The 24,764-nt window shown below is 45.5% G+C and overlaps 1 protein-coding gene across 12 annotated transcripts in view; it reads right to left on the bottom strand.

Moving 5' to 3' along the window:
- Positions 1-24,764, bottom strand: part of LOC132386864 (NACHT, LRR and PYD domains-containing protein 3-like) — a 101,950-nt gene that overhangs the window by 39,753 nt on the left and 37,433 nt on the right. For 5 of the 12 annotated variants that reach the window (XM_059959212.1, XM_059959213.1, XM_059959215.1 and 2 more), the window contains 3 exons: positions 13,015-13,306; positions 6,673-6,765; positions 2,025-2,188 (listed from right to left, as the gene is read on the bottom strand). In XM_059959212.1, the coding sequence (XP_059815195.1) occupies positions 2,025-2,188; positions 6,673-6,733 (225 nt within the window). In that variant the 5' untranslated portion in view covers positions 6,734-6,765; positions 13,015-13,306. Of the gene's footprint in view, positions 1-2,024; positions 2,189-6,672; positions 6,766-9,295; positions 9,361-11,827; positions 12,995-13,014; positions 13,307-13,337; positions 14,185-22,419; positions 24,114-24,764 lie in introns of those variants that run through there. The other 7 variants (XM_059959220.1, XM_059959208.1, XM_059959217.1 and 4 more) reach the window with 5 other exon arrangements.

Below are 24,764 nucleotides of genomic sequence, written 5' to 3'. Positions count from 1 at the left end.
CTGAGAAGAGTAACAGTGAACATATTGGGGACTAACAGATTCACACAGAGAATGAGAAGTAAATGATGTGCTCTGTAACGGGATCACCCGGACGGGTGCTGATCCTGTCTGGACATGGACTGTACATTCTGAGTGCAGAGCACACGGAGGGACATTCACCGGGAACCTGGTCCACCAGTCAAGGAGATCCTGGCTGGTCTGTGACCGCTTCCTTAATGTGGCTCCAAATCCAGAAATAATTCCTCACCGGGTTTGACGGAGCAAAACAGAAATCAGAAAATAACGATCACAGATGAAGAAAGAAAACAGGAGGGCTTTAATAACAGAGCGAGTTGCAGAGAAGTTTCAGAAAAGATGATGTGATTCATCTCCTCAGTCCGCCAGTGTCCAACATGACAGCGGATTACAGGCTGACACCTGATGCCTTTCCTTTGCCTTTTCCAGCGGAGGTTTATTCAGTGATTACACATTACAATATGGCATTAACCCCCAATTAACACTGTTTGCATAGAAATATAGAAAACTTACAGCACAATACAAGCCCTTCGGCCCACAAAGTTGTGTCGAACTTGTCCCTACCTTAGAAATTGCTAGTCTTACTTATAGCCCTCTATCTTTCTAAGGTCCATGTACCTATCCAATAGTCTTAAAAGACCCTATCATATCCACTTCCACCTCCGTTGCTGGCAGCCAATTCACGCACTCACCACTCTCTGAGCATAAAACCTACCCCTGACATCTCCTCTGTACCTACTCCCCAGCACCTTAAACCTGTGTCCTCTTGTGGCAACCATTTCAGCCCTGGGAAAAAGCCTCTGACTATCCTCATGATCAATGCCCCTCATCATCTTGTACACCTCCATCAGGTCACCTCTCATTCTCCGTCGCTCCAAGGAGAAAAGGCCGAGTTTACTCGATTTATTCACATAAGGCATGCTCCCCAATCCAGGCAACGTCCTTGTAAATCTCCTCTGTACCCTTTCTATGGTTTCCACATCCTTCCTGTAGTGAGGCGACCAGAACTAAGCACAGTACTCCAAGTGGGGTCTGACCAGAGTCCTATATAGCTGCAATATTACCTCTCAGCTCCTAAATTCAATTTCACGATTGATGAAGGCCAGTACACCGTACGCCTTCTTAACCACACAGTCAACCTGTGCAGCTGCTTTGGGCGTCCTATGGACTCGGACCCCATGATCCCTCTGGTGCTCCACACTGCCAAGAGTCTTACCATTCATAGTATATTCTGCCATCATATTTGACCTACCAAAATGAACCTCTTCACACTTATCTGATTTGAACTCCATCTGCCACTTCTCAGCCCAGTTTTGCATCCTATCAATGTCCCATTGTAACCTCTGACAGCCCTCCACACTATCCACCACACCTCCAACCTTTGTGTCATCAGCAAACGTACAAACCCATCCCTCCACTTCCTCATCCATGTCATTTATAAAAATCACAAAGAGAACGGTCCCAGGACAGATCCCTGAGGCAGACCACTGGTCACCGGCCTCCATGCAGAATATGACCCATCTACAACCACTCTTTGTCTTCTTTGGGAAAGCCAGTTCTGGATCCACAAAGCAATGTTCGCTGGGATCCCATGCCTCCTTACTTTCTCAACAAGCCTTGCAATTACAGATTGCAACAAAATCATCTTCACCCAGAACAGAACACACTGAAGATTCTGTGGCATCCACTGATGATGCCCCAGTTCTCACTGACATTCTGCCGTCACATTGTACGGGCTTCCCAAAATAAAAATTTCTACCGTATTTCCATTTAAACTCGTTTATTGCAACATCATAGAAATGTTGCCTACTTGCCTCGCTCTGAACATTGAGCCACCAGCAGGGGTATTTACAACCCTTTCAATCATTGGTTGAGATTCACATTTTTATGAATTATATATAGTTTTTTGTGATTTGTTTTTATGCTTTGATATCCTGATGAATCTGAGTTACAACACCCATCAGTCCTGTAATGTGTGAAAATTCAAGCGTATTCTCCCTCCCACTCACCCGATGTTCCTCTCCGCTGAACTGATTCTCGGCCGTTAACGCCAGGCTCACTCCGTGCACCCTTCCTTCGATCACCTGCTCCAGACTGTCCCGGTAGAAGTCCATCAACCGCAGCAGCTGGGAATTGTCCCAGCTTGCCAGAAGCTCGGTGATCACTCTCAGATCTGTGAAGGAAAATGGGGAAGATTAAAGCCATTATCGAACACCTAAGGGACCGCGAATTACTCTCTGGATCCTAAAGACGGGGTTTCTGTGCAGCAGGTGACCGAACAAAGTCCAAAATCGACACACTAATGTGTTACAGTTTGGAAGGACAGATCAGAGAAGGAATTACACAGCAAAAGACAGGGAACTGAGTAGTTCTCTGAGGAGCACGGATACAACCCCAAGGAATTTAATTGATCGAAAGTGGTGACACGTGGAGTTAGGGGTGTAAAGAAATATTTGAAACGTTGGATTTTATATATCAAAACGTGAGTAGAGACATACACAAGCTGCGGTAAGAATTCAACAATTCAGGCAGCAACAATGGAAATGTGTATACAGTCGATGTTACGGGCCGAGACCCTTCGCAAAATGTCGACACTTTACTCTTTCCCATAGCTGATGTCTGGTCGCTGAGTTCCTCAAGCATTTTGTGTCTGATGGTTAGAATTCCTGATTCTACAGATTTTCTCAGCTCACAGTGTTTCAAGACCCTGGCAGGTGTGTGGGGGGTCTCACAGTGTTTCACGACCCTGTCAGGTGTGTGTGGGATCTCACAGTGTGTCAGGACCCTGTCAGGGGTGTGTGGGGTCTCACAGTGTGTCAGGATCCTGTCAGGTGTGTGTGGGATCTGACAGTGTGTCAGGACCCTGTCAGGGGTGTGTGGGGTCTCACAGTGTGTCAGGACCCTGTCACGGGTGTGTGGGGTCTCACAGTGTGTCAGGACCCTGTCAGGGGTGTGTGGGGTCTCACAGTGTGTCAGGACCCTGTCAGGGGTGTGTGGGGTCTCACAGTGTGTCAGGACCCTGTCAGGGGTGTGTGGGATCTGACAGTGTGTCAGGACCCTGTCAGGGGTGTGTGGGGTCTCACAGTGTGTCAGGACCCTGTCACGGGTGTGTGGGGTCTCACAGTGTGTCAGGACCCTGTCAGGGGTGTGTGGGGTCTCACAGTGTGTCAGGACCCTGTCAGGGGTGTGTGGGGTCTCACAGTGTGTCAGGACCCTGTCAGGGGTGTGTGGGGTCTCACAGTGTGTCAGGACCCTGTCAGGGGTGTGTGGGGTCTCACAGTGTGTCAGGACCCTGTCAGGGGGAGTGTGGGATCTCACAGTGTGTCAGGACCCTGTCAGGGGTGTGTGGGGTCTCACAGTATGTCAGGACCCTGTCAGGGGTGTGTGGGGTGTCACAGTGTGTCAGTACCTGTCAGGGGTGTGTGGGGTCTCACAGTGTGTCAGGACCCTGTCAGGGGTGTGTGGGGTCTCACAGTGTGTCAGGACCCTGTCAGGGGTGTGTGAGGTCTCAGAGTGTGTCAGGAGCCTGTCAGGGGTGTGTGGGGTCTCACAGTATGTCAGGACCCTGTCAGGGGTGTGTGGGGTCTCACAGTGTGTCAGGACCCTGTCACGGGTGTGTGGGGTCTCACAGTGTGTCAGGACCCTGTCAGGGGTGTGTGGGGTCTCACAGTGTGTCCGGACCCTGTCAGGGGTGTGTGGGGTCTCACAGTGTGTCAGGACCCTGTCAGGGGGAGTGTGGGATCTCACAGTGTATCTGGAGCCGATCAGGTTCATGTGCGGTCTCTATTCAATGTATTCGGCTGTGATAGGGAGTGTAGGAAAACATTGATTGTGGACATAATTACTTTAGAGAATATGACAATGGTAGAAATTATGTTCTTCAATAATCAGGGAGTGTATCTGTTTCATATTCAGAAATGGGTCTGGGAATTTCACTGTCGGGTCTGTTCCGTCCGCAAACAACACGAGGAATGGTGACAAACAAGCTTGCAGTGATTGACCAAACCCATGTTGCAAGGTTCAATGTTCAATGTTTCTCATTGACCGGATGTGGGCTGGAACAGCATTGACAGAGGTGACAGAGACGTGAGTAGTTTGTAAACTTCCTGTTGGTCTATCTCTGGTACCGAATTTAAATTAACATCTTTGGCTTTTGTTCTTGTAAGTGAATCAGGGTTCTGGCCGAGATTTCTTATATTTCTGTTAAGAGCTTCGAATAATCAGATAAAACATGGGCTGATGCAATAGAAACATAGAAATATAGAAAATGGGTGCAGGAGCAGGCCATTCGGCCCTTCGAGCCTGCACCGCCATTCAGTACGATCATGGCTGATCATCCAACTCAGAACCCTGTACCTGCTTTCTCTCCATACCCCCTGATCCCTTTAGCCACAAGGGCCATATATAACTCCCTTTTAAATATAGTCAGTGAACTGGCCTCAACTGTTTCCTGTGGTAGAGAATTCCACAGATTCACTACTGTCTGTGTGAAGTTTTTCCTCATCTCAGTCCTTAAAGGCTCCCCCTTTATCCTTAAACTGTGACCCCTCGTTCTGGACTTCCCCAACATCGGGAACAATCTTCCTGCATCTAGCCTATCCAATCCCTTTAGAATTTTATACGTTTCAATAAGATCCCCCCTCAATCTTCTAAATTCCAGCGAGTATAAGCCCAGTCGATCCAATATTAATAAGTTTTGTGATATTTGTCTTTCCTAAGCACCCTCCTCTGTTAAGTGAGCAGTTGAGTGATCCAACACAGTCTGCGATGATGAAGCCTTACAGTCTCTGAGCCCATGGACTGCCCCAGGCTCCATTTTCACAGACATGATGGGCTTATGCATGTAGTCAGCTTCCCATCCAGACGTTCACAATTTAACTAATCGCAATATTATTTATAGATATTTTCAGTCCTCTGCACCTTCCTTGCCACGATCCCACAACCCTCGGTTTCCCTGTCCTAATTCCCATCTCTCATCCTTCCTCAGTGTCCATCACACAACACCGGCAGACAGGAATCTCAGCTTCTGTGGACTGAGCTGAGGAATATGTCCCCCAGTCTCACCCTCTCTAACACTGTAGCAGTGTTTGCACTAGGGAGTACAGATGTGATCATGGGGGTTCATCTGCTGCTCTGTGGTTGAACAGACCAGTTGGGATGTTCCCTGCTTTTCCAATTAAAGTGATGCTATTATTACTATTCTGTGACTGGAACTTCAGTGACGCCCAACTCTGAGAAAAGATAATCTGCGGGAACTGGGGGAGTTTGGAAAATGGTTCAGGATGAGTCTGTTCAGGAGGGGGCAGTGCCTGGCAAGGGAAGGTTTTCACTATCTGCTGTGAAGAAATATAAGATTATTTTTCCATTCTCCGGATTGCCCCTTCTCCACACAGACTCCGGTGGGGATCTGTAGTTGCAGGCCCCAGAGCGGTGTGACCACCTTCCTCAAACTCGCCAGCGCTCTGCCTCTTTCCTCAAAATGTCCTTTGAAAACTCTCCCGCTAGCAAACACGTTTCCCTGTGTCTCAGTGTGTTCTCTGTCACAGCGCCAACATTTACCTGGTCAGATCCTGTTGGCTCAACAACTGAACCGCCCGACGCAAATAACAACCATTGGTGGAAACAGAGGTCAAGTTTCAACTTTATAAACTCTGCCCCAGCCTCATCTGGATCATTGCGCACCGTTCCGATCGCCCCACTACCGGAGGGATGTTGAGGCTTTAGAGACAGAGCAGAAGAGGTTTACCAGGATGCTGCCTGGTTTAGGGGGCATGTGCTATCATGAGAGGCTGGATGAAATTGGATTCTTTTCTCTGGATCAGCAGAAGCTGAATGGAACCCTCACACAGGTATACAAAATTATGAGAGGCATCGATGGAGTGGACAGTGAGAGTCAGTCTCCTGGGGTTGAATTGTTTATTATTTATTGTACTGCCGTGCACTGTTTTGTGCACTTTATGTAGTTTCATCTGTTGAAAGCTGCTCTTTTTTTATCCCCGGGAATATACCTCTCTGTTTTGGAAAGGACTCTGCTTATTCCTGAGAATATAGTAACCCAACATCATCACTCTCCTTTTACTGCCCATCACCACCGCTTTGCTCTGGGTTACTGTCTGCCTGTCTGGGCAACCCCTTCCTCAGCAAATCTCTGGCATATCTCACAAAATGCTGGAGATATTCAGCAGGTCAGGCAGCGTCTATGGAGGAGAATAAACAATCAACGTTTCAGGACAAGGCCCTTTATCGGACTGGAAATGAGGGGACAGAAATTCTAGATATTGCCTCATCGCTTCCTGTTCCTTGTGGTCCTGATCCAAAATATCAAATGTTTATTCCTCTCCAGTGATGCTGCCTGACCTGCTGAGTTCCACCAATATGTTGTATCTTTTTGTTGCCCAAAACTTTCAGCATCTGCAGAATGTCTTGTCTTCTGGAGTAACTTGCTATTTTAATGTGCATCACAATCTGTTAGAGGAGCAGGAGCAGACGGTAACTGTCCTCCTTCCACGTGTGACTGTGTTTTCCCCAGAGATGTTAACTCTCTCTCTCATCTCTCTGCTCATTTTTCACAAACCCTTTGTGAATTGCCGATATTGAACTAAACCCAGACACAGAATCCGCAGAGTATTTATAAATTAAAATAATTCGCCAACATACCCGTGTCCTTTCCCGATGTTGATGTCACTGGAACTTTTTCACTGCTCGCACCTTGACCCATTTTGAGGACAGGTGTGATCAGTTTTTGCTGCTCTGTAACAAACAAAACAGGAGGGTCAAACATTAATTGGGTACAAAGGAGAATGGTGTTTTGTTTTCAAGCTGAGGCAAACACTTCCAAACATCTTGGGCCGACCCACCGAACACTAAACATGGCCGGATCCACCTGCACCCAACCACCCACAGTCACACAATGTCCATTTCCGCACTCTCCATGGATTGTACACTGGACTAGGATTCTACAGAGTATCTACTCACTATATTGCTGGAAATTCCCCTTTAAGTGCCAATCACCTGTCCTGGACTGGGAGTGATGTGTCAATTGAATGGCAAGGCAGGCTGAGCAGACAGCGCCCACTGTTTTGGTCCTCCTACCACTGGTGGCGCTGTGGTGAGTAATGGACAAGTGTTACAGCAGCGTGGGGTGAATCATTTCTGCTGATGATGAGACTTCTATTCCTCTCGTCACTGGATTATACAGATTTCTCAGCCACACCTGATTTTCACCATCTCTGTTCAGGTTAACATCGCCTGGCATTGAAACCAGTGGCAATATATGATTTGAGTCTATGGAGAAAAACTCTGACAACCTGAACAAAGCAACGTCACACATAGCATCGTGACATCTTGCCCTGAACCATCATAGTTCTTCCGGCAGGATTTTCAAGACCATTATTAGCACCAAAACTCAGTTAAGATCTCTTTGAGCATATCACCTGGCTATTATCAGTTGACACCTTGATAAACACAATGTCGACATACCATATATCGAAAGCAGCCAGTTGAAAAAAAATCATCAAAATAAATAAAATAAGATGCTGGAGTTATTCAACAAGACGGTGAGTATGTTAATATTTCAGGTGGAAGACCCTGTATCCGTTCTCTATCAGCATTGAATTCTGCGTTGTGTATTTATGATGCTTTTTTATGGCTACTAGTCGCACCAGTGACAGTGTGGTAAATGCAAAGGGAATCAGTTACATAGTTGTGCTTTGTTCAGTGCAGTACACAGCCGGAAACTGATGAATGTAATATCTTGTGATTATCCACTCAAATACAAAAAACAAACTTGGGTACATTGCAGTTTCATCGCCTCTCGATTGTATGTTTGCTGATTGTTAATAAACGACCCAATACATATCACCGACTTTTGAAACAATCATTATTGGAGTTGAGGGAGCATCATGCAAGTACAACAAATCGACGGGGGGTCGCCAGCAATGGCAAATTAGCTTGGTTAAATCTCACCGCTGCATTCTCAACAAATGTTTCTCAACCTGCCGATCATTGAAATATTCGGAGATACGGAGTATTTTGCTTCAGTATTCACCAGTGAAAAGGACCTTGGGAATTGTGGGGATGACTTACCGCAGATTGAAATGCATGAGTGTATGGACTTTAAGAAAGAGCATGCGCTGGATCTTTTGAGAGGTATTAAGTTAGATAAGTCGCCGAGATTGAAGCAGATATACTCCATGCGAGTATAGGAATCGAGGGAGGAGATTGCTAAGCTTCTGACAATGATCTTTGCATCATCAATTAGGTGGGGAGAAGTGCCGGAGGATTGGAAGGTTGCAAATGTTGCTCTCTTGTTCAAGAAAGGGAGTAGAGATAACTCAGGAAATTATAGACCAGTGAGTCTTACTTCAGTGATGGGCAAGTTTTGGAGAAGATCCTGAGAGGCAGGGTTCATGAGCATTTGGAGAGACATAATCTGATTAGGGATAGACAGCAGGACTTTTCCGAGGGCAGGTCATGCCTTATGAACCTGACTGAATGCTTTGAGTATGTATCAAAACACATTGATGAAGGCAGAGCAGTGCAAGTTTTGTATATGGATTTCAGGTAGAGGCTAGCTAGGGTTCCCATGGAAAGCTCATTTAGAAAGTAGTGAGGTATGGGATCCAAAGAGACCTTGCTTTGTGGATCCGGAACGGGCAAGTCCACAGAAGGCAGAGGGCGGTTGAAGATGCGGGGATGATGATGACCGGTAGTGTTCCATTGGGATCTGATCTGGGACCCCTACTCTTTGTGATTTTTACAAATGATCTGGATGAAGAAGTTGAAGGATTGGTTAGTAAATTTGCTGATGACACAAAAGTTGGGAGTGTTGTGGATCGTCTGCAGGGTTGTCAGATGTTACAGTGCAACATCGATAGGATGCGTAACTGGGCAAAGAAGCAGCAGATGGAGTTCAATACAGATAATTGTGAAATGGTTCATTTCAGTAGGTCAACTTGAAAGACAGAATATAAGATTAATTGTAAGACTCTTGGCAATGTGGAGAATGAGTGAGAACTTAAGTTTTTGTTGATACAACACTCAAAGCTGTTGCACACATTGACAGGGTTGTTATGAAAGCATATGGTGAGTTGGCATTCATCAGCCATGATATTGAGTTCAAGAGTATAAGGTAATATTACAGCTATATGAGAGCTTAATTAGACTCCATTCGGGGGTACTGTGTTCAGTTCTGGTCACCACACTACAGGAAACGATATGGATTCTATAGGGAGAGCACAGAGGATATTTACAAGGATATTGTCTGGTTTGGGGAGCATACCTGATGAGAATAGGTTGAGTGAACTTGGCCTTTTGTCCTTGACGCGTTGGGGGATGAGAGGTCACCTGACAGAAGTGTATAAGATTAGAGGTTTTGCTTGTGTCGATAGCTTTTTTCCCAGGGTTACAATGGCTAACAAGAGAGAGCATAGTATTAAGGTGCTTGGAAGAAGGTACAAGGGGGATGACAGGGGATGACAAGTTTTTTTTTCCACAGTTGTAGGTGCATGGAATGCATTGACAGCGACGGTGGTAGAAGGGAATAAAAAGTGTCGCTTAAGAAACTCGTAGATAGGTCCGCCTCTGCATTTGGGTGTAACCAGTGATTGACATCTCTTCGCATCAATGAAAATAACGTAGTTTGTAAATACTCTGTTGATAGTGACGGTGGGGGTGGAATGACGTGATTGTTACCTCAGCCGTTAACACGTCTGAAAGCCCGCCAGGCAACGCGGTTGAGTGAACTCGGCCTTTTCTCCTTGGAGAGATGGAGGATGAGAGGTGACCTGATAGAGCTAGATAAGATGCTGAGAGGCATTGATCGTGTGGACAGTCAGAGGCTTTTTTTTCCCAGGCCTGAAATGGCTACAATGAGACGACATAGTTTTAAGGTGCTTGGAAGTCAGTACAGAGAAGATGTCAGGGGTAAGTTTTTTTACGCAGAGAGTGGTGAGTGCGTGGAATGGGTTTCCGGCGACAGTGGTGGAGGCGGATACGATAGGATTACTTAAGAGATTCCTGGATAGGTACATGGAGCTCAGAAAAATAGAGGGCCATGGGCAACTCTGTCATGGACAGGAGCTTGCCTGTCGGTCCAACACCGTGTTGTCCAATTCACCGAGTTGGTCATAAATTGAATTCCCTGACGTAGCTGGGGCACATACTTAAAGCACAAAGTTGGAGGTGAATCGTTCATCAATTTAATGCTTGTTTTCAGCTCACCATATAAATAAAATTATATCTCTCTTCGAATGCAGTCATTATACCAGCTTACATTATTTAAATTGTCAGAGCTTTTCCAGTCGACATATCAATACCGTACGCAGAACTGGACCACACATCCCTCAAAACTGATGCTGCAGATAATGAAATCACGGCTGATCTGATCTGAAATTTCATTCCGTATCCCCCCATGTCCATCCCTGTAACCCACTGTTTATCAGGAATCTCGGCCTTCAACAGAATCAAAGGCTTTGCTTCCACTGGCCATTGAGGAGAAGAGTTCAGAACACCCTCAGTCAACACAGGAACAATACATGTATCTGTCTGAAATTAGAAATTCTGAAAACGGAACGGTGTTTGCTGCACCGATCCCGCATCCTTGCTTTGAAACAGGTGCCGTTGTTCCAGAGCTGTTCTTAAACTTTACTTAACCTGTGGAAAATGTCAATCATGCAAACAAGTAACATTGAAAAACATGGAACCGAGAAAACCTGCAGCACAATACAGGGCGTTCGGCCCACAAAGTTTTGCCGAACGTTTACCCTACCTTAGAAATTACTAGGGTTACCCATAACCCTCAATTTTTCTAAGCTCCATGTACCTATCCAAAAGTCTCTTATATGAGCCTATCATATCCACCTCCACCCCCGTTGCCGGCAGCCCATCACACCACTCACCACTCTCTGCGTAAAAAAACAACTTACCCCTGACATCTCTTCTTACTGAATCCTAAGCACCTTAAACATGTACCCTCCTGTGGCGGCCATTTCAGCCCTGAGAAAAAGCCTCTGACTATCCGCATCAAATATCCCACTGATTTTACCAAACTATTACGGATGCAATCGAGTACATTGTTATTATAAAAAAAGAACTGCAATGTATATACCACCCTGTAAACTTAGGTCATGTCAAATTCTTCTCAATAAATGAAAAAAAGTCAAGATGACAGACGTTTCCTCACAGGACAACTCACACAGTGCAGATTTCACTGTGTTAAACATTCTTTTGATCTCACAGCTATCCACACACTTCTGACAGAAAGGAATCAACAGGTCTCACCAAGCAACTAAATCATGGAGCCATCACATCTTTACACCCCTCCCCCGCTATAAACTGCAGTGTGAGGAGTTCTCATAATTTCGCCCTCTCCCAGCAGCTACCTACCGAAATGTCGTACCGGGTGGACAGATAGTGTCGATCCCGCCAGTGATGGAATAAGCAAAGCGAATCCTCAGTTCCCTCGGTCAGGGATCGGTAAAGCCCCGAGTGTGGACGGATCGGCTTCCTGCTGTTGCAAGCAGTAGCCCGGGGACAGTTCCGAGATGCGGGAAGCTCGCACCCCCCGAGCCTTTGCTGATGATTCGGAGCTGGGTTGAAAGTGCGGCGTTTCCGATAACACCTCCAACTACACCGGTTTCCCGCGGGACACGCACAGGAAGTTGATGCATTCAATTAGCTGAAGGGAATTATTAATTCTTTCAAAAGCGATTCGCTACAGTTCAATTGTTGAACAAGCGAATACGTTCTCAGTCTCATTTAAGTGTCTGACTGCCTTTGTGTATTTTATATTTCAGCAAAAATAGCTTCTTACCGTGTACTGCGGCTCCAGGTTCTGTTACCACCCTGTCCCAGTGAGGCTGTGTTACGGGTTCAGTAAGTAATGAACACACCCTGGTTAATGTTCAGTCAGCTCCTGGTGATAATCATTAAATAAACCTACACTGTTACCAGTGGGTCTCTCCGCCTCCTGTTCCTTAGCACAGGGAAACATTCTCTCCAAACGAACAGCACCATGGAGATGAAATGTGATCTCAGTGATTTTGAGAGTGGAATGTTTGTCGGTGCCAGAGGGAGCAGTTTTATAGACAATGGACAATAGACAATAGGTGCAGGAGTAGGCCGTTCGGTCCTTCGAGCCAGCACCACCATTCAATTTGATCGTGGCTGACCACCTGCAATCAGTAACCCGTTCCTGCCTTCTCCCCATATCCCTTGACTCTGCTGTCTTTAAAAGCTCTATCTCACTCTTTCTTGAAAGCACCCAGAGAATTGGCCTCCACTGCCTTCTGAGGCAGAGCATTCCGTAGATCCATAACTCTCTGGGTGAAAAAGTTTTTCCTCAACTCTGTTCAAAATGACCTACCCTTTCTTGTTAGCTGTGGCCTCTTGTTCTGGACTCCCCCAACATCAGGACCATGTTTCCTGCCTCTAGTGTGTACAATCCCTTAAAAATCTTATACGTTTCAATCAGATCCCCTCTCATCCTCCTAAATTCCAGTGTTCCAGTGAAAACACTGTCATTCAAGTGTGAAGAAAGTTTAACTCTTTGTGGTGCAGGGAAGAGCGAAAGAACCGATGACGTGATGTAAAGTACATTAGCTGGGGTCTTGAAGGTCGACTGTTCTTTTCTCCATAGATGCTGCCTGGCCTGTGGAGTTCCTTCAGCATTTTCTGTGTGTTGTTCGGATTTCCAGCATCTGCTGATTTCTCTTGTTTCAGAAAGATCGGTGACGGGTCACTGCCCCGTTGGATATTTCACATCTCACTACGGGGGTGAAAGATGTTTTCTGCTCAAACTCAGTAGAAGTCACCCCGGGAGAGTATTTCTGCTTGACGGCAAAGACGTCGTTTCTCTTAATCCATTTGGACAGTAACTTGACTCGTTAACATCAACATGTCAGGACTCCCTTCTCCCACTAAATTCACTCCCGATCTCGACCAAAGCCGAGCCTCGCTCTAAGTGCTGAATAGTTGTGCAGAATCATAGACAACACTTACCTCTGATGATTAACCGGCCGGCGTTCAATGTGGTCCCGGGAAATCACAGTCCGATTTCCACAGTGACCAACAATGGTCCTGCCCCGGTGTGCTCACCCTGTACGGAGAGTTGAGTATGAGCTGCTGCTCCCGAGGCCACTCGGCTGTGATGTGTCCGCCGCTCATTACAGATGGACAGGGCCGGGTGAGCCGGGGTAGAGCGGGACTGCCGCAGCCCGGTCACATGAACTCTCACCGGCTCAGGACGGGTCTGACAGCGGGAGGAGGCGGGAGTGGGGTCGATGTAGCAACCCTAAAGAGGAAAACAAACAGGCTGCGTTAACCTTTCTGTCCGGGTTTCCGTGTGGATCTCTCCTTTTTCTTTCATCGCAACCAGTGGGGCCGAGTTTCTCTGTTTGACGCAGCGATTTGATCCAGCCCGGGTTCAGGGAGGATCTGAGCTCCGCCCTCTGTGTAAGAAAGACTGCCTGGCGTGGATAAGAGTTTCAGCTCAAACCTCCCTCGCCTGTTCAGGTGCAGGGAGCTGCATTTCTGCTGAAATTAAAGCAAACACGTTCAACTATATATTTCCACTAACTGGAAAAAAAAACTGGGAGAGATGTTTGCATTTCCATCCGGACAATTATTGTCACAAGAAACCTCCTCGCCCACGGTTTCATTCCACACCCCGCCGGAAATACTTGTTGAATTTATTTCTCTTAAAAGTCGTTTATTCCAAATGGCCAGAGGTTTTACCGAGGGAGGGAGTGACGCACTCACTGAAAGTCGTCAGATACGTTAAAATGATCGACAGGGAGGGAATGACGCACTGATTGAAATGAGCATGGGGGAGGGGGGAGCTGTTTGCCGATCAAAAATGGGAGCCTCACTCCCTTCTATCCCCTGACCTAACCCTCACTATCCTCATCCTTCTACCCCATCTCCCCTATCTATACCCCTCATGATTTTGTGAATCGCCATCAAATCTGCCCCAAATCTTCCGCGTTCCAAGGAACAAAGTCATAACTTATCCAATCTTCCCTTATAACTCAGGTCCTCCAATCGCAGCGACATCCTTGTAAATTTTCCTTGTACTCTGTCAACCTTATTTACATCTTTCCTGTGGGTAGGTGACATAAACTGCAAACATACTCCAAATTAGGCCTCATAACTGTCTTATACTATGCAGTCACCTGTACTGAATACTTTAATTTATGAAGGCGAATGTGCCATAGATTTCTTTACTAACTTATCTAGGTGTGCTGCCACTTTTAATGAGTTATGGATCCGTATTCCCGGATGCCTTTGTCCTACCGCACCCCTCAGTGCCGAACCCTTCATTGTGTAAGACCCACCCTGGTTGATCCTACTGAAGCGTAACAGCTCACAAGCCTGCATTAAACTCCATCTGCCATTGTCAGACATTTTTACTCCTGGTGCAGATCTCGCTGTCAGCTCTGTTAGTCTTCCTCGCTGTCAAATACACCCCGAACCTTGGTGCCATCTGCAAATTTGCTGATCCGGATAATCTAATTATCATCAAGATCATTGATAAAGTTGACAAACAACAACGGATATCAGCACCGATCCCTGCGGAATTCCACCAGTCACGGGTCTCCAGTCAGAGAGGCAACCATCTGCTACCACTATCTGCCTTCCTCCTCTATGCTAATGTCTACTCCCATTTACTAACCCAACTTGAATGCCAAGAGAATGAAATTTATAGGTCAACACCCTATGCGGGACCTTGCCAAATGCCTTGCTAAAGTCCATGTAGACAATATCCAGAGCCTTGCCTTCATCAACTTTCCTGGTAACATTCATTGTAACCTCTTCGAAAAACTCAATTGATTGTCCAGAACACACAAAGTCATATAGGATGTCCCTAATCAGTCCTGTTTATTTAAATACTCCTATATCCAGTCCTTCCAATGTCTTCACACGACTGATGTCAAGTGCACCGGCCGATAATTTCCTGGTTTAATTTTGGAGCCTTTTTTAAACAGTGGATCAAAATTAGCTATCCTCCAATCCCTTGGTAGCTCTCCTGTCTTTGAGCATGACTTAAACATAATGGTTACATCCTTGCAATTTCTGCATCCGCCTACATCGGGGTCCAACGATTGAACTTCGCAGTCACTGGGGATTTATACACTCGAAGTTGCCCAATTTGCCCAAAACACTTACTCATCTGTAATTTGTATAACATCCGTGGCCTCACTTCTCCTTTGCCTCACCTATATAGATTCAATTTCCGATTCAACACAGGAGCAAAGATCCACTTCAGAACTCCTCTATCTGTTTTGGCTCCATGCGTACATTGCCATTCTGATAATCCAGATGATCAATTGTGTCTCCTGAAATCCTTTTGCTTTTAAAACATCTGTATGATCCCTCACCTTGTCTGTTAGGACAACCTTATGCCACCCGATAGCCTTCCTGGTTTCTTTCCTCAATCTTAGCTTGCATTTCCTCAACTCCATAAGTACCTCAAATTTTTCCTACCTGCCTACACCTGTTATGCATCAATTTTTTTTCTATACCAGGGCCTCAATACCACGGAGCAGAGCCATCGTTCTCCATACTTCCTTTGAATCTGATGGCATTGTGATCACCAGATGCAAACAGTTTCCCTACACAGACATCTGTTACATCTGTCCTGTCTCAGTCCCTAATGGGAGATCAAGTAGGACACTTGAGTCTTTGGGACTTCAATGTACTGATTAATGAAACCTCTGTGAGACATTTGTCAACTACATGAGTACATCTGCAGTATGAGAGTTCCAGTCTGTATGTGGAAGGTTAAAATCAAATTATAACAAATTATGTTTCTTGCAATATTCTCTGACGTCTACTAATTTGTTCCTCTAAATCCCACAGACTCTTGGGTGGTCTATAAGGCAGACCCATTAACATGTTTAAACAAATTTTATTTCTCCGATCTACCCATAAAACCTCACTAGATGAGTTCTCCCATCTGCCCTTACTGCACACTGCCATGACAGTTTCTCTGAGTGAAACCACCCCTACCCCTTTAATCCCTCACGCTCTGTCCTGTCCAAAACAACAGATCCCCAGAATACTGAGCTGCCAGTTCGCTGCAAGCCAGTCTCAATAATGGTGAAAATATCATAATGCCATCTGTTGATCCATGACCTAAGCTCATCTGCCTTTCCTTCAATACAATACATCGTGGGAATTTTCTATGTATTTCTATCGATTTACAGAGAGTGAGGAAGTGGTGGGTGCTGTCGTCACACAGATTTACAAGGGATTTCAGACACCCCAGAGAAACAGGAGTTGTATTCTGTGAATGCTTCAGAGATGGGGTCATTTTTGCTGCAGTTGGAAGTTTCCACATCCCTTAGAAGGCTAACAATTATACCAGTGCCCAAGCTCTTCTCACAGTTGTACCGTAAAAACTGTTTTAACTGGCTGCACGTCGCTTGATATGGCAGGATGGGGGAAGTGGTGAAGCTACAGCACAGGATCGAAATACTCTCAGCAATGTTGTCAATTCAGTCAGCTCCATCATGGGCAGTAGCCTCCATAGCATCCAGGACATCGTCTTGGAGCAATGCCTCAAAACGGCGGCATCAGTCATTAGGGATCTGATTCACCAAGGAAATGCCCTCTTCTCGTTGGTATCACCAGGAAGGTGGTACAGGAGATTGAGGACGCACACTCAATAAGTCTGGAACTGCTTCCTTCCCTCTGCCATCTGATTTCTGAATTGACATGGAACCCACGAACCTACTTCACTGAATTCATTGTTGCAATACTTATTTAACTTTCAGTAACAGATACTTCTTGTAATACAGTTTTTTCTCTACTATTATATATTGCATTGTACTGCTGCCACAAAGCCAACAACGTTCACGATGTATGCCTGTGATATGACACATCCTCCTGATGACTCTACGGGAATTAATCCCGATTGGGCCTATCAGGCTGAAGATCCGCTTCCCGTGTACTTCACTGTTTCCCAATAACAAACTGTGCAGACAGACGGACAAGGATCACATCCTCATCTCTGGGACTCAATCACAGCCGTTGTGGGGCAGTAATGCCACTGCTCCACTTGTCAGTGATGGGAAACCATCTTTCTCATTTCACTTTCCAGAGAGCCAGACTCTGAGCATTGCCGGTTTGGGGCTGTGTTCACAGGGATACCCGAGGCTTTTTGAAACAGACTCGCTCCACTGCCCTGAGAGGACACTTGCAGTGTGGATGGTCCTGCAGCAGCCCCGGGGTCATCAGCTCCTGGACTCAGACACTGGGCCTTGGGCAACAGCAGAGCTCTGCAAAGTCTCCCCCATAACTTTCATGGTTAGTTTCTCCCCAGAGCAGTGAAAGTATGCTGTGCAAGAATGTTGTTGGTCAGTTGTCAAACTGGAACAATGTGACACTTACTGCTCTGGGAGAGAGAACAGTTAATTCACTGAATTAAAAATATATAGTTCAGTACAATGTAGCAAGACATTTGGCAGAGTCCCACCTGGGAGATTAGTCAAGAAGGTTTGGCATTCAGAATGAGGTGGTAAATTGATTTGGACATTGGTTTTGCGGCAGAAGCCAGTAAGTGGTGGAAGATGGTTTGACTCTCTGACTGGAGACCAGTGACTCGTGGGGTGCAGTGGGGGTCAGTGCTAGGTTCATTGTTGCTTATCATCTCGCTCAACGTTCTGGATGATTTAATTACTGCAATCGTTGCTTTTTGTTCAACAGTAGGTTATTTGCCGTGGTCCGTACTTGTTAACTTAGTTTACAGTAACTCTGTATTCGGAGCTTTCCTTGTGCACAGACCAGGCAGAAATTGGCCACTCAGCCCATCAAGCCTGCTGCCCCACACAGTGAAATCATGGTGGTCGCTTTGCAATGCTGCCTGTCGCTTTCTGTAACTGGTCACCACCCCACCCACAATGTTTGTTATGTATCGAGACCTTGAACAGAATCAACGTCTTTTCTTTTAAAGGACGTTGAGGAAATCAGCTCGAAACACCAACAATAAACACGGTCATGAGAAAAACGACATGCATTCATCTGAAGTCACAAGTTTTGGAAACAGAAGCCATGTTGACTAAACATCTTTTTGCACACTTGCTTTGGAATCGTAACCCCTGATGCAGGAACTGTTTTTAACCTGGACATGAATTGTGGAGAATCTCAACCGTGCAGACAGGATAATGCAAGAACACAAATACCACGACCGCCAGAAGAGACAAAATAGAGCGAATAACTTCCTCCAATACACACAAAATGCCGGAGCAGCTCAGCAGGCCAGGCAGCATCTTGGAAAGGAGTCTTGCCGAAGGGTTTCGGCCCGAAACGTCGACTGTTCACTCTTTTCCTAGATGCTGTCTGGCCTGCTGAGTTTCTCCAACAGAGTTGCTCCAACATCTCCAAATGTTCTCTTGTTTGTGAAAATCTTCTTGATCACTGATCCAAAACACAGGGAACGTGTCGGTTGGAAATAAAGATCAGAAATAAATATCAGATAAATATGGATTAGTTTCACCTTAATTCACTAAGACTGTTCTTTACACTAAGTCGTTTTCTTCTAACTTTACACCAGACCATCAGACGAGGGTCATTTAGTAACTACGGGAGAGGGGCCGGTGTTGCTGCTCTGTGAGACTCACAGTGCAATTTTCTGTGTGCAAGCTCCTGCCTGTCCGCAGGGCGGATTCCGTCACGCAGGCATTCCTCGGAGCAGGGAGCGGCTTCTCTGCTGAAACCGAACAAACCAGTTCGACATTTCGCGCTGACCTTCGACTGTGAACAAAGCTAATTGAACACTGTATTTAAATATTCCTGTAACAGGAAAAAACAGTAAAACACCGATGATTTGGAATAGAAAGTTCACCAGTGTCTGCATGCTGAATGTCTACTTTTTACAATTGCTGTCAGACTCTGAGAGTTTCCAGTAGTTTATTTTACTTCAAACACCCAATATATAGTTTTAATATGTATATATCTGCAATATTATTAAATAAATCGAAATGTGGCATTGTCCACTGCGACATTCCGAATGCCAAAGTCTGACAACAGCTCTGTATTCCGAATAGTTTTTCCTGTGTACGTGAGTGAGAGTGTGGCAGGGAGGGAGGAGAGGGAGACAGACCCTTTCCCTGCCCCTGGGGGACATTTCACATATCACTGCAGAAAGGTTTTTCTGCAGCGTCTCAGTAGAAACCAACTGGAGAATGTTTGTAGTTGAAGGTAATTGTTTCTTTTAATCCATTTGGTCAATAATTAATTTGTTAATTTGAAGATTTCAGAGTTCCCTTCTCCCACTGACTTCCCTCCTGAGCCCGACAAAAGCCAAACCCGATTGTAAATGCTCCCTGGTTCTGAAGAATCGGAGACATCACTTACTGTGATGTTGAAACCGGACGGAGTTCAGTGAGGTGCCGGGTGAACGGTGCTCACCATGCACGCAGATTTCAGTCTGAGCCACTGCCAAAGTTATTCGGTTATATAGTGTCTGTCGCTCATTACAAAAGCACTCGCTTTCCTTCCCGCGCTGTCCTCCCACTTGCCCCCTCCCCGCTGCACTCTCCTCCCACCCCCGTCCACTTTTCCTCCCACCCTCCCCTCCCCCACCTACCCCCAGCTCTCTCCTCCCCCTGCACTCTCCTCATTCCATGCGCGACTCTCCTTCCCCTTCCTTCTTTCCCCACACCCTTCCCCGCTCTCTCGTGCCTTCACCCCTCTCCATCTCTCCTCCTTTTTCCTGCCCAGCTGCCGCCTGTCAATCCCTGTCTAACAATGTAGACTGTCATCTAAACGGGAGAATGTTCAAACATCAGAGGTGCAGAGGGAATCAGGTGTCTGACTCCTGGAAGGTTAATTTATAGGTTGAGTCTGTGATAAAGAAGGCAAATGCAATGTTTTCACTTATTTCAAGAATACATAAGCAAGGAGAATATTCTGAGTCTTTATGAGACACTAATCAGGCCATACTTACAGTATTGTCAACAGTTTTGTACCCAATATCTCAGAAAACATGTGTTGTCATTGTTGAGTGACGGCAGGAGGTTCATGAGGATGATTCCAGCAATGAAGGGGTTAACATAGGAACAGCATGTGGCAGCTTTGGGTCTCTACTCAATGGAATTTAGAAAAATGCTGGGGAATCTCATTGACACCTACGGACTGTTGGAAGGACTGGCTGGGGTGAACGTGGAGAGGATGCTCCTGTGGTGAAGGTATCAAAATCTAGGCGGTGCTGCCTCAAAATTGAGGGTCGACTGTTTGGTTAAAGATTAAAGGAGGATTTGTTTCAGCCAGAGGGTAGTGAATCTGTCACAGACTCTAATGCAGGTCAAGTCCGTGGGGATATTTAAGGCAAAAGTTGATCGTCTCCTGATCGGTCAGGGCATCAAAGGATATGGTGAGAAGGCAGGTGTATGAGGTTGAGTGGGATCGGGGATCAGCCATGATGGAATGTCAGAACTGAATCGATAGGCTGAATTCTGCTCCTGTGTCTTAAGGTCTGGTGACTGTCACCAGACCTGTCACAAACTGATGTTTTTTTAAGGAATCATGAAAACATGTTTTAGAATCGACTACAGACAATGTGAGTCTGAAGGAAAAAGTTATAGAATTCCGTAAACTCGCGGCAAGCAGAGCACCGACTGTAATTGGTAACGTTGCGGTTTCGAGACTACCGGTAAGTGTTCTTTATATCAGCTTTCAGATTCACTGACCTTCCCTGCAGCAGAAATAGTTAAACAGACTGATAACGTGAATGTCTTCATACCCAAATGAGAGTGAAACGTCAACCCAGTTGGATATGGTTTCAGCAGAATGGCCTAAAGTTCTGCTTTAAGAAGAACTGCCTACGGTTCTGTGGAATGTGCGGGGCCAGACAGCTGCTTACGCCAGACCCTGAGCTTGGAATCTCCCAGAAAAACAACCCGCACCTTTTCCCAGTACTCTTTCAACCTTATTTATTTCTCTTCTGTAGATAGGTGACCAAAACTGCAGTCAATACTCCAAATTCAAACTCACCAGTGCCTTATTCCTCTTACTCCACTGCACTCTTTAGTGCGCTATCGTTTACTGTGGAAGACCAACATAGTGCAACACTTCCCTGCATGAAAGTGCATCTGCAATTTGCAGCTCAGTATTTGCAGCTGCGCCAGATCGCACTGTAACCGGCCTCTCTGCCAACTGCACCTCTGATCTTGCTGACATAAGTAAATGTGCTTATCAAGTTAAACACGTTATCATAGATGACAAACAGCAATGACCCAACTACCATTTCTGTGGCTCTCCGCCGGTCATAAACCCCCAGTCAGGGAGACAACCATCTAATAACCCTTCGCCTAAAATGCCAATTTACTTCCTTACGTTGAACATGGAGCAAGTGAATTTTCTTTACCAAACTCCCTCTCTGTCCCTTTCTCTCTAATCATATCCCCTCTCGCTGTCTCCCCATTCTGTTCCCATCATCTACCCCCCCCCACCTACCTACTCCACTGACTCACCCTCATCTCAGCTGCTCCGTGTCCACCTCATAGACCCTTGCCCTGCCCTTTCCCCTCTCCCTGCTCAACCCCTCTCTCTCCACCTCATTCCACCCCTCACCTTAGATCAACAATATTTTTTAAGGGTTATTGGCAACCTTGGGAAAGATGCACTTTTCATGCAATGTGCCGCGTCTTTGTATTAAGGAATGTCACAGTTGGGAATGTCGTGGATCCATTTTTTAAAAAAAGTATCGTGAAAAAAAGTTTAAAAACAACTGCAGGTAATGTGAGTTTGAAGTAAAAATAATTAAATTCTGCAAACAGGGCAGGGACTGTAATTGGTAACTTAGCTGGTTCGAGCCCATTGGCAGTGTCGTTTATGACCTGTTACAGGGTCATTGCAAACTATTAACAGTTTAGCACATTTGCATATGCAGAAGTAGTTAAACAGAACACTGAAGTGACTTTGTTTATGTGATAGAGAGTGAAATGTCGAACCGGTTGGATTTGGTTTCAGCAGAAAGTCCGCTCCCTGTTCTGACGAATGTGCTTTTTAAACACAGACCCTCACAGAAAAGCAACCCACACATTCCAGCTCAATCAATGATATTGTCTCTTCCCTCTTCCTTTCCAGCTCCACTGAAGGGTCCCGGCCCGAAACGTTCCCTTTGTATTCAGTTCCATACACACTGCCCGGACCTGCTGAATTACTCCAGCATTTTGTCTTTCCCTGGTTACGAAATATCCATGACAGGGAGCAGTTTAAAACCATGTCAAAACACATCCAGGCTGTTGAGTATTCTTGGGGAATTCAAGTCTGATATTAATTTCGGATCATACCTTTGTCTGTGATCAAGGACTCACACAGTCATAGTTAGAGAGTCACATTAAAACAGAGCACAGTACAGGCGCTTTTTTCGAGCCATTTAAACTACTTGTTCCCACCCACCTGCACAGTAGCCATATTCCCCATCCAGATTTTCAAAGGCAAAATTGTGCTCGCATGTACCACTTCTGTTGGCAGCTCGTTCCACGTTCTCTCGGCCCTCTGATTGAAGACTTATCCACTCATGTCCCCCTAAAACTTTTCACCTTTCACCCACAATGCATGATCTCTGGTTGTCGTTCCACCCAACTTCAGTGCTTGCATTGACCAATCTACACCCATCGTCATGTTGTACTGCTCTGTCAAATCTCCTCTCAATTTTTAGCGTTTCAAGGATGAAAGTGCAAAACTATTCCTTTCCTTATCACTCAGGTCCTCCAGAAATATCACTGAAATTTTTCCCAGCACTCTTTCAAACTTACTTACATCTTTCCTGTAGGCAGGTGACCAAAACTACAGACAATACTCTAAATTCAGCCTCATCGATGTCTTATACAACTTCAAAATAACATCCCATCTCCTGCAGTCAATAATTTAATTGCTGAAGGTCACTATGCCAAAAGCATTTATTAACCACCCTATCTACCTGTGGCGCTGCTTTCAATGAATTATGGACCTCTATTCCCAGATCCTTTTGTTCCACCGCAATTTTAGTGCTCTACTGTTTACTGTGTAAGACCTACCATAGCACAACACTTCGCACTTGCCTGCATTAAATTCCATCTGCCATTTTCAGCTCTGTCTTTCCAGCTGTTCCAGATCCCTGTAATTTGCCTCTCTGTCAACTACACCCTTAATCTTGGTGTCACACGCAAATGTGCTTATCAAGTTAAAAACGTTATCGTCCTAAACGTTGCTATAGATGACAAACAGCAACGGACCCAACTACATTCCTGCGGCTCTCCACTGGTCACAAGCCCCGATTAATGGAGACAATCATCTACCATCACCATCCACCTTCTCCCAAAACGCCATTGTCTACTCCAATTTACTTCCTTACGTTGAACGTGATGCAAATGAATTTCCTTGACCAACCTCCCACGCGGGATTGTTAAATGCTTGCAAATGTCCGTGTAAACAACATCCGCTGCATTGCCTTTATCTGCTTTCCTGGCAACATTCCCCATAATGTCATCAAAAAAAAAATTCTGTGTGTTGGCAAGAGCAAACAAAGTCATGCTGACTGTTCCAAATAAGTCATGTCTTTTCAAATACTTATATATGCAGTGTTTCTAATACTGATGTCAGAAGCACTGGTCTATAGTTTGCTGGTTTATTTTATCAGCCTTTCTTCAACAGCAGGTCTGTATAACCCATGCCGAGCGGGATTTTACACCATATTCCAGGTACAATCTCAACAAAACGCAAGTAATTGTTAATGTCATTTCACTCTTATACCCAATAACTCTTACAATAAACACAATATACCTTTCACCTCCCTCTCTACCCACTGCACTTAAACTCTCCATTTAAACACACTCAGTGTTTCTGCTTCTCCTACAGAAGTGAGTGATCTCACATTTCCCACTCTGGGCCCCAGTGACCTGTTGTTCCCACTCACTCCTTTTGCCTCCGTTACCCCGAAAACTCTTGACAAAAGACACAGAACATTGAACAGTACAGGACAGTGCTCAGTCTATTCAATTAATGAAATGGCCAACTAAGCTAATCCCATCTGCCAGAACAATGTCCATATCATTCCATTTTCCTCACATTCATGTGCCGATCTAAATATCTCTTAAAAGTCCCAATGTATCTGCCACTACCATCACCCCAGGCAGCACAGACTGGACAGAGGTTGGACAAGATGGTTGATATATATCATTGAGGTGGTAGGATACAGACTGGGCAGAGGTTGGACAAAATGGTTGAGATATATCATTGAGTTGATGGGATACAGACTGGACAGAGATTGAACAAGATGGTTGATATCTATCATTGAGGTGGTGGGATACAGACTGGACAGAGGTTGAACAAGATGGTTGATATCTATCATTGAGGTGGTGGGATACAGACTGGACAGAGGTTGAACAAGATGGTTGATATATATCATTGAAGTGGTGGGATTCAGACTGGACAGAGGTTGAACAAGATGGTTGATATATATCATTGAAGTGGTGGGATTCAGATTGGACAGAGGCTGAACAAGATGGTTGATATATATCATTGAGATGGTGGGATACAGACTGGACAGAGGATGAACAAGATGGTTGATATATATCATTGAAGTGGTGGGATACAGGCTGGACAGAGATTGAACAAGATGGTTGATATATATCACTGAGCTGGTGGGATACAGACTGGACAGAGGTTGAACAAGATGGTTGATATATATCATTGAGGTGGTGGGATACAGACTGGACAGAGGATGAACAAGATGGTTGATATATATCATTGAGGTGGTGGGA

This window comes from Hypanus sabinus, unplaced genomic scaffold, assembly GCF_030144855.1.
Source record: "Hypanus sabinus isolate sHypSab1 unplaced genomic scaffold, sHypSab1.hap1 scaffold_135, whole genome shotgun sequence".
In the NCBI taxonomy this organism is placed as follows: domain Eukaryota; kingdom Metazoa; phylum Chordata; class Chondrichthyes; order Myliobatiformes; family Dasyatidae; genus Hypanus; species Hypanus sabinus.
The sequence above is the reverse complement of the archived record's forward strand: the minus strand, read 5'-3'. Positions and strand labels throughout refer to the sequence as shown.